The 15,540-nt window shown below is 35.6% G+C and overlaps 1 protein-coding gene across 4 annotated transcripts in view; it reads right to left on the bottom strand.

The window, feature by feature from the left end:
* ANKRD12 (ankyrin repeat domain 12) overlaps positions 1-15,540 on the bottom strand; it is a 94,484-nt gene that overhangs the window by 20,492 nt on the left and 58,452 nt on the right. For 2 of the 4 annotated variants that reach the window (XM_065932568.1, XM_065932569.1), the window contains one exon: positions 7,909-8,056. In XM_065932568.1, the coding sequence (XP_065788640.1) occupies positions 7,909-8,056 (148 nt within the window). The other 2 variants (XM_065932571.1, XM_065932570.1) reach the window with 2 other exon arrangements.

The following is a 15,540-nucleotide window of genomic DNA, read 5'->3' as shown; positions in this document are numbered from 1 at the left end:
TATTATGTTTATCATTTCAACAATTTTCTTTGGGAAATGAGGAAGACGAGTAAGAAATAAGCAATCATTAAAGCACTAAATTTTTCATTAAAGTATTTTGTTATCTGTGAAAAACTGCTAAATAACAAAACAAAACTTAATTGATTAAAAATGCAATACATTTGAAAGTTGCTCTTGTACATCTCAAGGCATTATTTGGAAAATAGTTTTCCTGAAATTGAAATCATGGAGAAGTAATAAGCAAAATCCAGATTTTGAGAAAAATTACCAGGCAAGTGATTTTTTCAACAACAAAAAATTACAAGAACAAAAGAACGGCAGGGGATATTTACATAACATGGTGAATTTTCAAAATCTAATTCACACACTATGTGTACTATAATCTACTCCTTTCTTGATAAATTCTTCACAACCCTCTCTGATTCTTTGTTCTCAAATATGACAACTGCTCGTTGCTGTCACTTGGGAATTTTTCATCAAAATCTGAATCTTTGTATTTTCCTCTTAGACTTTTTTAACCTTGCACTTTAGGTGCGAATGAAATTCTAGGTTCAAAACAGTTTTCATACAACGTCGAGCCTTAAGCTGCACCCATCTTCTCACAACAGCTTTTAAGAACAAGAAATCAGAGTCACTCTGACTCTGATTCTGGGAGTCTGTAAACTTTTAAACAATCTTTATCCTTGAAGTCGTGACGTAACCTGATGTGGGGTTCTCCCTTTCCATGCTTTTTGCTTTGTATATTCCCCTTTCATCTATAAATATCTTTCTTCAGTTAAGAGACATCTTCAACTAAAAAAATTATTTTCTTCCCAACAATTATTATTTTTTGTAAAAAGAATACTGGATATGCTGGGTATGGTTTTTTTTTTTAAACCATTTTTCTCATATTCCCGCTGCACTTTTCAATGTTTTATGTGTTGCCCTTCTCTTAGACCTCAAATTAGATCTTCGGCGATGTCCAGTTTATTCTTTGACCCTATAGGGAATGCTTACTTTCAGTAATGATTAAAAACTTTGAATTTCAAGGACTTTCCTGGCCAACTTTTTCAAGGTGGCTTTCTGTTAGAGTTATTGGATTGACTGCCCCCACCATCATCCCAGCGTCTCCAAGCGCACTGAGAACTTACCCTTCTGCTTCCTATGTAATTTTCATTCTCCAGATCAACTGTTGTGCTTGTTCATTTTGGCCCTTCTTGTTTGTCTTTCAGTTGATTTTCCTCAACTCTCTGGATTTCTTTTCATACTGATCAAGGGAAAAACTGGTTTCTTCAGCAGTTTAATGGAGGACCTCTACAGCAGGCGTCCCCTGCATGTGTGCGCCATGGTCCCTCTAACCGCAGTCTGTTGCTGAGAATGCGCCTGCAACAAGCTGGCTCTGAACTTCAGAGCCCCTGGGCTCCAATGGGAGGGATATTTGAGTTGTTGCTTTGCTCTGCAATACTCTACTAACCACAACCAGTATACTGAACCTGATTACATAAATATAACTTACATTCTAGTCAAGGAAGTAACATTAGGAAAAAACACCTGCATTTTAGGAAACATATCTTTATAGCTTCCATATCCCTAAATTGATTGTAAAATGCAGTCTAGAGACAGGAAAATAAAATATTGGGTAATTTTATACAGCTTATTCTAAATCTCCATTTCTAAATCTCAATTTAAAATGAAATAAACCTCAATTTTCCTAAGTAAAAGTTAGTTATTTTATTTTTACTGTATAGGAAAAAAGTAGTCATGTTTAGTACATTTATTTGGAAGTAAGTATGCCATATGGGAATATATTTTCACTGTATTTCTACAGTAATAGGTACAGGTAAAGGAGTTACAGCAAAGAATTTAGGGGTGAGCTGGGGAGAGAAGAGAGGATAATCAATAGGTGAAAACACTGTCTAAAAGCAAAATTGACATAAAAAGTAAAACCAAGTACCACACCACTCTGTACACTCCCTTAGTTATACATTCCTTTCTACCAACGTATCAGTCACACAAAAATGAAGTCTATAAAGTATAAATTAATCAAGACTGTCCCCCTCTGAAAATATAACTGGTATCACTACAAAAAATTTGATGTCACTAAAGGAAACTGACAAAAATCACCCAGTCTCGGCTATTCCATCAATACGTGTGTGTGTATATATATATATATATATATATATACACATATACATATATATATATATTTTACATGGAGGTCCTTTAAACCATGAGTAGGTAAAACAGGATGATATAGCTAAGGCTAAACTCATTTATTTGTATATATATATGTAATATTTTAAGTCAAAGGTCTTAAAAGAGTTCTGCCCAAATGTACCCTTCAGAGTTTTAGTCTTAAATATTCAGCAATATCTCAAGGACTAAAATAATGTGACAGACTCACTTTAAGTTGCTAGGCACTGGTAGAAATGCGGTTTATAAGAGAAACCATCAAGCTAATATATTTTTAACAAAAAATCGATTCATTTTGAATTTGCAATAAGCCATTTTATATATGTTGGGCAAATACACTTAAAATTTCTTGATTATATTTACATAAACTTCAAAGAGAGATATTGAGATTATTTTATGTAACATAAAAATTTAAAAACATAAAAATTTAAAAACCTATATTCATTTGTAGACATCCAAACAACATACCAGCTGCAGTTACAATTTCCCATTTATTTTTCTGATATATGAGCAAGTAAAAAAATATAGAACTATGCAATTTTTATAGACACTACTAAGGAGCAAATGCTCATAATATGGTAATTTAGGTATAGCAATTTCTTTCCATTTTTCTACACTTAACAAAATTTGACATATAAAATTTTAAAAAGACATTCAACCTTGAATTTAAAACTCTTAAGCTTTCGAGTTAGGTTGATATAATGAATCTACATAAAACACATGATAAAACCTGTACTGATTTTAAAGTATTGGCTTTCAAATAAGAGAACTATAGAGGTTTTTGATTGTTTAAGATTCAGGTAGAAGTAGTTGGTGATATTTAGAGAAACGTGTGAAGAATTAAAATCAGAACTCTGTGTATAAAGTGTACCATATATATCACAAAACAGAGGAGAAAAAGCAGAGTATGTGAAACATAGTGACGGAATTTAATTGATCACTAAAGAATATCTTATTGCCTATTATGCTGTATGCTCAGCCCTCTGCACATCACATGCCTTTCCATTTCTTGTAAGCACCTATACCACAGTGATGGGTGAAGAATTAAAGTCGTTGAACACCAAGTACAGTGCTTACTCTATGTGACCTCTACCTGTAGTCTTTATGCTTCCAAGGTTAAAAGAAGCTTGTTTTAAAACTTCCTCAGGTGAGTCTTCTTCCTACTTACAGTTAAATTGTTAACATCACATAATCCATTTAATAAAAATTTCTGGTCTATTTTGACTTAAGTAATTGTTTTTTGTATCTCTTGATTTATTAACTGCTATAATTCCATATCTGCATGAATCAATAGTCATAATCAATAGTCATATTTTCATAGTTCCTGAAATATAAAACTGAGGATATGAGTTTAACAAATATGACAATATATTTAGAATAGTTACAATCTTTTAACATTAAGAAAATAAGGCTTCAAATTACTGGTCATTTTGTGTATTTTATGACACAGAAATGCACTCAGCGAACACCAGAGGGAAACAACATATCACTGTCTTTTTGGAAGTTTCTTAATCTATCTCACGGTAGACTCTAAACACAGACTGCCTACTTATGATGGAGTATTTCCTTGCTTAATCTGAAGCATGCAAGTGAGCAAAGCTTATAGCAGTGGCTTAATAAACATGGCCAAATTACTGGCAGTCAAAGCAATGTAAGGAAAGTGTGAACAATTATTTCTTAACAATGCCTGGCATTTTCAACTTTACCCACTGGGCACTTTGTTTAAGCAATAAAACAGGGTCTGCAAACCTGCAGCAGAATCTCTACTTTGGCAATTAATGAGTGTCAGAAAGCATGGGGAGGGATGCAGTGCGACACAGAGTCACCCACTTCTCCGTTACCGTAATTCTGGTTCAGGAGCGTGGTCTGGTTCTCTGAATATGACTCAGCTTTCAGCAGGTTAGCAAGAAGCAAATATCTGTAGCAAATCCTATTATCAGATAGAATTTCTGTCAGGAAGGTAATATGGAATAAGACTGTGGAAAAAGGGCAGAGGTTAGGGGGGAAAAACCACAGAATTATGCAGATTTAAGTGTCAAACACTTGTATGCAAATCAGTTGTACTGACTAGGACAAGAATTCCTGCAACAATATCATGAATATCTGATGTGCATGACATAAAATGACTACTCAGGGAGGTTCATGAACTTGGGCCATCCTGCACATTGTTTATTTACTAATGTGTGATGAAATGATGAAGCAACAGGCTTCTATCAGAGGAAATCAGTGACATCACAAGTACACTCTGAGCTCACAGGATAGACACCTCTTGTCAGAGCATTCTCCTCTCTCATGAAAGAAGCCGTGCACTGGCGTATATTCTGGCACAAGCTCTGTGTCCTGAGGACCTGACACTCTGTAGAACAGTGCCTCTGAGCAGCACTGTCACAAAGCACAACACCTAATGGGATAAGCCAAACTCTCAAATGTTTCCTACAGAATGCCTTTTTATCTACTCCAAATTTAAGTTCTGAAATCCATAGCCAGTTATACTCTCTAACTTTGCAACACTTAAAGTGTATCTGTCACATGGATGACATAACATACAAAATGAGTAACAATGCTGTCAGGCTTTACATGTACAAATGTCTATGGGCAGTCAGATTAATACTCGATTAAATATTAATACATTCTGAATTTAGATTAGATGATGTTTAGTCTGACAAGGACCTCATGTAAATTAAACAATAAATTTGGGTATTTTCATCAGTCTTTTTCAGCAACTTCAAAATCTTTGTATGATACTTACGGATGATTTTTACTGATGATTTTTAAATCATTCCTTGAGGGATTTTGATCAAGCAATAATTCAGGCACATTCACCATGTGGAAAATAAGTATGCTGAAAAATCAATACATAGTTGATGAACACATGAAACAGTATCAGTAAAAATAAAAAACGGTTCTAAAAGATGTACTTTACTCTAATGAAACAAGTAAGTTCAAATAAAATACTTAACTTCTTCCATGGAAAAATTTATTGCAGCACTTTTTTCTCACAGAAAGATTTTTAACCAAAGCTGCTTTTCACTGCTATTGTTTTCTGAAGAGACCAGGATTACAAAGTCCATAGGCATAATAAATGGGAGAATTAACATATAAAATGCTTCTCTTCTTCAAATCTTATTCTCTTACTTTCCTATGGAAGCTATGTAATTCAGTTATTATAATCCTTATTTCACATAGCACAAAGATGTTCAATTGACTTTCAGTTTGCACCTGGCAGATAGATTCACAAATACTTTGAAATTAAAGAAGTGACAGGGGTTAGGGGATAATCATGTTAGTATCTCCATTTCCTTCACCAGTTATGTCCTCTGAGCTCACGGATGGCCCCTCCGTGCTGAAGCACCGAGGAGACCTTGCTGTTGCCGGACCAGGTGTTCTCAGACTCACCCAGTCTCCTTAATGGATAAACTCAGTCTACAGGTTCAGCAACTCTAGATTTGTGGGTAATGGAAGCTTCTGGCATAATCCCTAAGGCCCAATTACCCCTTCCTCCAATTAAACAAATATTTGTTAAGCAATGTCTATGTACCAAACACTTCAGTCTACATTTATTGGAGGGTGAAGGAGAGAAAATATACACAAAAAGGAATGTTGCCACCTTTACAATTCCTCCTATAGTTTTAGTTCCCATCACTACGATTCCCATTACTAAACACTGCTGTCAACCCTTTAAAAAACATGTTTGTCTCTCTCTATTCCTCCCTCCCCCATGTCTGTTCTCCTTATAATCAGCCCCCCTTTTGGATGGGTGATAGTTAAGTGGAAGCCTTTATCTTTTCCTAAATGGAATATAGGAACAATCACTACGCTGGCCCCTTTCAGAACTATTGAAAACATACCAGACGTTTCCCCTAATATATCATCTTGAGAATTTCTTAGTATTTAAAAAACCCAATATCCTGAACCTTTTATGTGCTATTCACCTTAACTGAGTTTTGTACAAAATTCCCCTGGAGAAGTACCTATTAAGTACACACTTAAAATAGTCTTGTCCATTTTTTAAAGTCTGATATGGTGTTTTAAGTCATTTTTATTTTTTCTACAGGTCCTCCCTCTTTTCATACAATCCAGCTGGGAGAAGATGCTGGGTGCAGCTTAGCACACTTCTCTGTCTGGGCCCCTCCAGCCAATGGCAGCAGGACCCGACCCGGAGGACTGAGGAGGGGAGCAGACTGTCCCTCGAGCAGGAGGGCAGGCAAGGGTTTCATTCTCTTTAATTTAATGTTGGCAACTACTGATCCTCAATGCTCCTGGACATCAACCAACAGGGTGTTGCAAAGTGGTCAGTCTCTCTTATCATTCTTTTAGCTGGATTAATCTTATAAGAAAACAATTCTTCTCATCATAATGAGGTTACCCAGTGATAGAGTTCATACAGGAATATGGAGGCAAAATAAATGATTGACTTTTCCCCCTTTTTTGCCTATTTTTTGAGATAACAAACTGGTTCTTTGGTGACCATGATTTAATTTAAAAATTCACCATGAGAGGTTCATGAATTTAAACATGTTCAATGGGTTTCCAATCTTTGCAATTAACACCCTTATTGAAGCTCAAACTTTCCCATTTTTGGCCAGTGGGGAACTGTTCCAAGCCATCTAAGGCCTTCTGACAAAATCTGAAATCTGAAATAACGAGATGTTCTATATTTCCTGCCCTAGACTTAGTTTAGCATCATCCATTGTTTTCCAAGAAAGTTTGGCTTTCTTTTAGTAGAAAATATTTACCAATTATAATTTGGGTACCAGGAATGACTACTGCTACTGTCTTTGTCAGCTTTAGATCTTTTCAACAGATCTAAATTTATATTTTAGTTTTAATTTGGAAATAATTTCAACTCACAAAAAGTTAGAAAATAAAAAATAATAAACATTATAAATCCTTTACCTAGGTTTTCCTATTGTTAATGCTTCACTCTTCTTGCATTATACTTTCTCTCTATATATAACATATGTGTATAAATACATATTCTTCCTTAACTATATGAGGGTAAATTACATATATAATGGTTCTTTACCCTATATACTTTGGAGGGTATTTTGCAAGACATAAAGATATTATTTTGTTACAGCACAGTTGCCAACTTCATGAATTTACACTGAAACAACACTAATCTACTGTCCATATTCCTTGCTAAATGATCTAATAATATCTTTTATAACTACTTCCCCCTTCCACAACAGAAACCAGTCCTGAAGCAGGTATATTTTTTACTTATCGGTTTTTTAAAAAACTCTGAGTATGCCAAAAGTTTTCTGAAATACTCTTCTCAGATCTTCCCTTTTTTAAAACTGTGATTGTAAAATTGTGCCCCAATTTTACAACAATGACCAGAATTCAGCCACCTAAACACAAAAATAAAAATGCAAAGGTACTCATCAATGCCAGGAAGGGTCTGGTGAGCTAGTGCTCTAATTGATAAAAGGATTTAAAGAATTCAGACGTGGTACAGCTAGCAGTGGCAGTGTGTAGCAGTGCTGGTACCTATTAATGGGGAGAAAGTCTGCAACAGGCTCGAATCTGACATCAGCAATTTGTGGGGAAAAGAAATCACAGAAATAGGGCAAGAGCATCGGGACTCCATTTACACGGAGGACGTGGAGACAGGACCTCGAGTGAGGTTACCGAACTCACCATTCTGAACAGCTTTTTCTGTTACAAAGCAGAAGTATGACATTCTACTAAAATAGCATGTAAACACGTGAACGGAGACCACGTAGAACAAACCTGTGTAACTCTCATCATCATCAGACAAAGGCACCTCTCTTTTCAGCAGCAACTCCAGCTCCTCTGTTTCTGCCACATCCACTGGACGCTCCCCATGTTTATTAGCTTGAAAAGGATTTCCACCATGACGAAGCAGCAGTTTCACAATCTGCAACATGGAACAGTAGGAAGACTCAGTCCTTTCGTAGACTGCATTATCTCAACCATTCTCCCGATTACACGCATAGTCTCCTCCAGCTCCGTCTACTCTGCCTCCTTTCCCCAGTGTCTATTCTAAATCATAATTACTCTCAAGTTCCATTTTCACTGCCATTGCCCTTCGGATCACATCTACTACGAAGACAGCTGCTCTTTTTTTTTTTTTTCCATTTTCTCCTTAAAATTGAAGTTGGGCTGTCTTAGCACTGAATCTCATGATTTTTCTTCCTGTTTCATCAAATATTTGACAAATATTTACTGAGTACCTATTAACAAGGACTGCATCAAGTTCTGCAGATAAATCAATAAACAAGAGTAACAAGCTCCCTGGCCTCTTGCAGTGTACAGGCTACAGGAATTCTCAAAAGAAGTATTTCCCCTGTTTAAGGCAACCAGCCCTACACCAAGGCTCTTTAATTATCTTCTTTTCTCCATCTCCCTGGGATGTAAACTATCACTAACTGATATGAGTTTACTTAAAACTAATGAAGCTTAAAATGCAAGGCCTCTGACTTTCACGGTCCCCTTACATGGCCCTGTATCTAACTTTTCATTTGTTTCTTAAAGAACTTTGTCCCCACAAATTACATAAGCTTTGGGCTCCACAAACCAAAATGTGCCTGGTTAGTCATTTTTTTCGTTTTTCTTTCTTCCTACTCCACTTCTTTTCTATGGTAAAACCTCTTTCTTGATTGACTCCTTTCTAGAAACCAATCTTTCCAGTTCATCTCTCTTTTGCCTTAAGACAATAATGGGAATAAAGAAACAGACTTTAAAAAAAAGAAACTGTTTAAGCCTATACTCTTCTCCTCCACCTAAACCTCTCTTCTTTCCTTAACAGTCAAGCTCCTGGACAGTGTTTATCCTTGCAGCCTTGACTACTCCTTTCTTACTGGCCCTTTACCCTTCCACCTACAATTATGCTGCCATCAGTCCAGTGAAATGAGTCTTCTAAAATCTGTGAATATCTAAGCCACAGGTGATTTCCCTAGGGCTCTGTCCTTGACTCACTTGATTGATGCTCTGTTCTACATCATCTCCTTGGAGCGCTCACCACCCACTCTGAATGAGATGACAATTGTGCAATCCATCCATCTATTTTCATTCTCATGCTCATTCTTTCTTAGCCCTCTTCTTCAGCTTCAGAACCAAATATCCAAGTGTTCTTTCAATATATTGTATTTTAATACAAATGTTGAAACCAATTGGTCCCAGAGTTCATTAAACTTGCACCCTTATCTTTTATCTTTTCTATTCTTAGTGACTAGCACCAAAATATACCCAGTCACTGAAGCCAGAAAGATGGGAGTCATCACTGATTCTTGTTTTTCATTCATTGTTGTTTAGTCACTAATTTGTGTCCTTCATTTTTGTGATCCCACAGACTGTAACCCACCAGGTTCCTCTGTCCATAGGCAAGAATACTGGAGTGGGTTGCTAGTCCCTTCTCCAGGGGATCTTTCTGACCAAGGGATTGAACTTGCATCTCCTGCATTGGCAGGAGGATTCTTTACCACTAGCGCCACCAACGAAGTTCTTTTCACTCATATTCCTTGTGGGACAGGTGGGAAGTATTATTAATTCTGCTTCATAGACATCTCTTTTGCTTTGAGCTGTTATTTCCAATGACATGAGTGTGTTCTGTCACAGGTAAATCTGTACTATAATTTATTAATACGTTTCTGCCCTTATCCTAGACTGTAAACTTTATGTGAAATCTTTGTCTTTGTATTCTCAATACACAACTATGATGTTTTCTGGTATATCACATCTTTCTCAAAAAACAACATTAAACAAGATGCTACAAATTAGGAATTTCTAACAAATTAAAAGTATTTAAGAGTAACAATGATTCACAGTGAAATAAAAATGAAAAGTTGCTTCTAGGCTATGAAAGAATAAACCATCAAAACAGAACACTTGAAATGTAAGAATACAAAAAGAAAACAAATAACTCATGTCAATTGATAATGTTTAATTTTCCTATTCACTAATTTTCATGTTTTTTAATAAGATCAAATAGCTTTCCAAGGGTGCTAGTGAAAAACAATTGTCCCTAATATTTATCTCCGAATGCTTAAGTATCACACCTAGCATGCTCCTTCTGTATTTTTCAGTTTTAGGTGTTGTCTACTGTCTTACAATGGAAGACAGGGACTCAGCTCTCGTTTACCAACTCCACCCCTGTACTCCTATACACAACCATTCCCCCTCCTCCTAACTTTCCAAGACAGTCATATTATTTTGTGTGTATTATGACTAATATAAATGTTGAACCAAGTAGCATAACATGACTAAACTTCCATTCTTACACAAGTTATTTTATCCCAGAGTTAACTATCTTCATTTTTCATTTGCTCAGTGTTCTACATACTTATCTTTAACTCATCCCCCATTCTGCTACAAGCACAGATCCTTCAGTTCCACACAGAACCACTGTTTCTGTTAAAGCCCTTCTCAAAGCCTTCTCACTTATTTTAAAATGGACTGGCTGCTGTCTAGATTCGCTCCTCGTCTGTCATCTTCCTTCATCCTATCATCCTAGAAACACCCTTTCCTCAGTTTTGTGTTGCATTCTTTAGGTCGTATTTTCTTTCTTGGTTTACTCACTCATTTTGCTGAAACACTACCTCCAGAAGATTCTTGAGAAATGGTTAAATAATCTGAAATTTTTTCCCTACATGTCAAGAAATACCTTTACTCTATCCTCACTTGAGTAATACTTACTTTGGACATAGAATAGTTTTCCCTCCAATTTCAAAGGCATGAGCATTATCTTTTAGCTTCTAGTGCTGTATTGAAAAGTCTGACACCATTCTGATTTTTTACCTTTACATGGAATTTGCTTTTTCTCTCTGTAAGCTAGAGGACGTCCTTTGCCTCTATGGCTCTGAAATCCCAAGATAATGAATTTTGATCTCAGTCTTTTTAACATTCATGCTGAGCATTCAATTGCCCTTTCAATCAGTTCTGAGAAAATTCCTGCTTTTATTTATCTGATAAAGTCCTGTGTTTTCACTATTCTGTCTTCTAAGAACTCTTTAAGACACTGGATCTCCTGAATTAATCTTATTTTTTCTCATTTCCCGTCCTCGATCTTTGTCTTTTTGTTTCCTGGTTTCTGGGAGGTTTTCTCAACTTTAGGTTTAACCTTCAATACTCTATTTTTCATCCTGTTATCATTTTATTAATTTCTAAGAGCTTATTTTTTTTTTTGTAATTTGCTAATTTCCTTATTTAGCAAACCTTCAGTTTTTGTTTCATGGCTACAAGAAACTCTCATCTCTTTGGAGAAGGTAACGAGTTTTTTTTTTTTTTTTTAAGTTTCTCTTGGTCTGTATCCTCTAAGTTCCTATTTTTCCATTTGCCTGTTCTGATCTTTACCTTCCATATCAGAGACCTTTCTCAAAGGTCAGGGGATCAATGGCTGTCCACATTTAAGACTAAGGAACTAAAAGACTTACTGTAAGTTTTCCAGGCCTAGGTAGGACTTGCTGATAGATGGACTTTGGGCTAATGTGATATGCCTGGGCCACTTCATGGCTAAGCTTGGCTAGTTCACCCCTCTTGGCTAGTTCACTTTTCTATGGAGAAATCTCTCAATTCATGCCTTACTGTCACCATTCTGCTTGACTGAGGTCTTAACAAGCTGACGTTTAATCCTTACTTCCAACTATTCTTGTGGTATGTCAGTCCAGACAGCATGGTTTATACTTGTTAGAAAATAAACCTTCAATCAAATCCGCCAGGGAGATGTGCATCTGGCTGTGAAGGGTTAAGAAGGACTATGAGGGTCAAAAACTGTTTGATCCAATCCTCTTGTTTTCTTATTCAACAGGCATTTCCAGGTGAACCCAGCCATCAATTGCTAAGCTTCAGTTTTTCTGGGATTTTGTGCTGAAATGGCTTTGACTTCAATTTTCGTGGATTTTTTTAAAACAGGAGGAGCTGGTAAATTTGGTCTGTAGGCCAAATCTGGCCTGCTGACTAAGAATAATTTTTATATTCTTATAAAATACTTAAAAAAATCGATAAAGGAGAAATATAGAGGAGGACACAGGAAAAAGAGCAAGAGGAAGAAGGAAAGAGGTATTTACTATTTGGCTTTCTACAGAAAGTTTGCCAAACCCTGTTCTATGTAGTCACCACTCAGTCCTCAAATTTCTATCTCCCTAAATACTGGTTTCCTGTTTCGTCTGTTCTTTGTCCTTGTGGATCCACGTTCTTTAAAATCTCACTTTACTATCATTTGAGAGTTTTGAGAAGGTAACTGAAGGCAAAAACCTTTAGTTATTATAAATACTGGTATAGTGAACATCTTCACAAATTGAAATATTTCCCGCACCACATTTTTAGCCTTATTTCCTTAGGCTAGAGTCCTAGCTTGAGAAAATAGAAGATCTTGATACTGCTGAATGCCTTCTATACCTATTAGGAAATAATTTAAAAAATATTTATTCCTATGATGGGACAATTAGTTCATTCAAGCACGCTACAAACCCAAATCTAAATAATCAATACTTTACAGATCATCCTCACAGGCAAAAAACTATTCTAAAAAGAATTTAAACTAACAAAGTTGCTTAAAATAGCAGGCAGTATATTAGAAGTAGGTAAAAATGTTGAGACAAGAAGAAAATAATGGTAGGTGGTATCTAAAACAGAACCAGGAATAGGGCTACTATAAGAACATATATCATGAAGTACTATACAGTTGAGAAAGGTAGGCCAAAGATTAGGTTCTTAGTAAGCTATGTTAAGAAAAGCAATCTTCTCTTACTCTGAACAATTTAGGACAGAACTGCTATCTTTCTGTTTTTCCCACCTTAGAAATGTCTTATGGATGGTTGCAGTCATCATGAGTATCACTGGAAGAAATCTAATTCTTTGGTGGAGAATCATATGGTACAGATAAACACAAATGAGCTTTTGGTAGCTCTCATTTCCCTCCTCCTCTTTGGGGACAAGTAAAGAATAAGGAGAAAATAGCCCTCAACAGCTCTGAATTATGACTCCTACTATCCTAGGCATGTTGGTAGGAGGAAAAGCAAAGGTCTCCTGAAAACAGCATGCCAGTCTCCCTCTGGAAGGAGACTGGAAATAGTGTTTGAATCCTTGTAAGTACATCAGCTCAAAGGTCAGCTTCTGGAAATATTTTGCAGCAATGTGCATATTTAGAAACTTGTATTCATAGAAACATGTCTTACTCATAAGGCATAATTCTTTAACATTACATTTAGCAATCAAGAAATCTTTTTATGCAACATTTGAAGAAAAAGTATTCATGTCTGAAAAACTATCAATAATGCTTTTTTTTAAAAAGGGAAGTGAGCACAGTATTTAACATAGCACACCCAGAATATAAATTACATATGTATGAGACTCAATATTCAATGCAGTAAACAGAGAAGCACATGAGTAAAAATTAATACAGTTAAGTGCTATCCCATAGGTATGTATGAGCTGTCAAAGGAGCAAAAGAGACTGGAACAACGGTAAGCATCAGTTTAGGAAAAATAACATTATAGGCTTCATTTTTCTTCAAAATTTGAACTTGAGAATTATGAAAAAGTCTTTTAGAAAGATTTAAACAAGAAAATGACATTTTTAATTTCTGAGTTTTAGTTTCTAAAATATTTGAGTATGTTTGAAAAAATAACAATATAAAAGTAGCCTTTTAATCTCTAACCCTGACATTTCTATAACATTTTAGATTTCAAGGTAGGTTTATGTGCTCAGTGTCTTTTTTTCCTTCAAAATATCCCCTTTAAATAGGTATTATTTATTATGGATGAGAAAAAGGAAGTTGAGAGGAAAAAGTAACTTGAGACCACACATTTGGCAAACTGGCCAGGCCAGAACTGAATTTGTATCTATCTTCACCAAGTTTCATTTTTTTCTCAACTAAAGCAGCTTTTAAAAGGCAGGCAGCATGACCCTGAAATTTTTATTGTGTCAAAAAAGAAAATAAGTGAAATGTTGTTGAAGTAATTAGCCTCCAACTAATAAAAAAAATTAAAAAAAAAAAAAAAAGAAAAGAAGGCTGAGAATGTTTGCTGCTAATCAAAGAACTAAAGGGGATTTTTCTAGCATAAAGGTATGAGATGACATCAAAATTCGAGTTAGGGTGTTAGAAAGCATGTCCTATGTTATTCACCAGAGAGCAGAGAGTATATTGAACAACAGCTCTTCCAGCTTAATATATCCTTACCTCACTTTGTCTTAAGAAGACATTGGCATTTATCTTATTTAATCCCTTAACTTGGACTCTTATCAGTTTAATAAACTTGGGAGTGTCTCAGACCAATGGTGCCTCATGTGTCATTGTTTCTCCAAACTCCGGGAGAAGCTAAGGGTACTGGAATGTAGTGGGTCATACAGTTTCCACAAGAGACACCAAAGGATGTTCATTTACTGTGATGATTAAAGTGATTAATACATATGAATCATTTACAACACTTATCTCTGAGTGAAAACACACAAATATTACTGTGAGAAGTTAATGCAATGTAGTTCACAAATTCACAACCACTCCAGCCAGGAACTGGAAATCTTACAGAGACTGAGAATCCCACATGAAATTCACAGCAAACAGAAATCCTTGGACAGAGTCTGTGCCACAGATCTAGGGCAGCTAGTCTCACTTGAAGCAGGATAGAGACATTTTGTATACAAAGATATGCTCAAAAACAATGAACTGATGGATGTGTCTGACCTTATTCAGGGCATTTTAGAGTTATGAAAGAGAGAGTAAGGAAATACAAAATATATATTTACAGAGAGAACTAAATAAGAAAAATTACAACAAGGCTGAGTAGTAACCAAGGTAATAAAAATCCAAGGCAAAATAAAATTAAGAGTACACTCTGTGAGTCTCAGAGAAGCAATATATATTAAAATCCTTTGCAGGGGTCAGTAACTAGAGACTAAAAATTTAATAAAGCAAAATAGCTTACACCGTGTTAGAAATGAAGAGAAGAAACACAACAGCTGTTTTTGGCTAATGGTACTGGGAAGTGTGGAGGGATGCAAGGGAGAATTTAGGTATTTTTCTGAGCTAAACAATACTTTTCAATTTTCTAAACTATGCACAAGTATTCGTCAATAAAAGTCAAAATTAAGTGAAAAACAGAAACTACTTCTTTGATGAACCAAATCCTCTGCTTTAGAACCACGGCTAACAGTGCCCTAGGTTGATCTGCTTTGGCTATAAGCAGGTTACAGTAATGGAACTAAGCATTAAACATGCTTAAAACATAAGCTTCATTACAACAAAGATGGGGTAGGCTTTGATGTCAGTATGCCAGAGACTGAAAATGCAGATGGAATTTAAAACCCAGCATGGGTCATAAAATTGCATCAAAACAAATCAAACATGGTATTTAAAGATGCCATTAAATTTTCAAGCATATATAATCGTGTTTGATTAAATCA

The sequence above is a fragment of the Muntiacus reevesi genome, chromosome 4 (genome assembly GCF_963930625.1).
Source record: "Muntiacus reevesi chromosome 4, mMunRee1.1, whole genome shotgun sequence".
Classification (NCBI taxonomy): Eukaryota; Metazoa; Chordata; class Mammalia; order Artiodactyla; family Cervidae; genus Muntiacus; species Muntiacus reevesi.
Note: the sequence above shows the minus strand (reverse complement) of the source record. Positions and strands in the feature narration are given on the sequence as shown.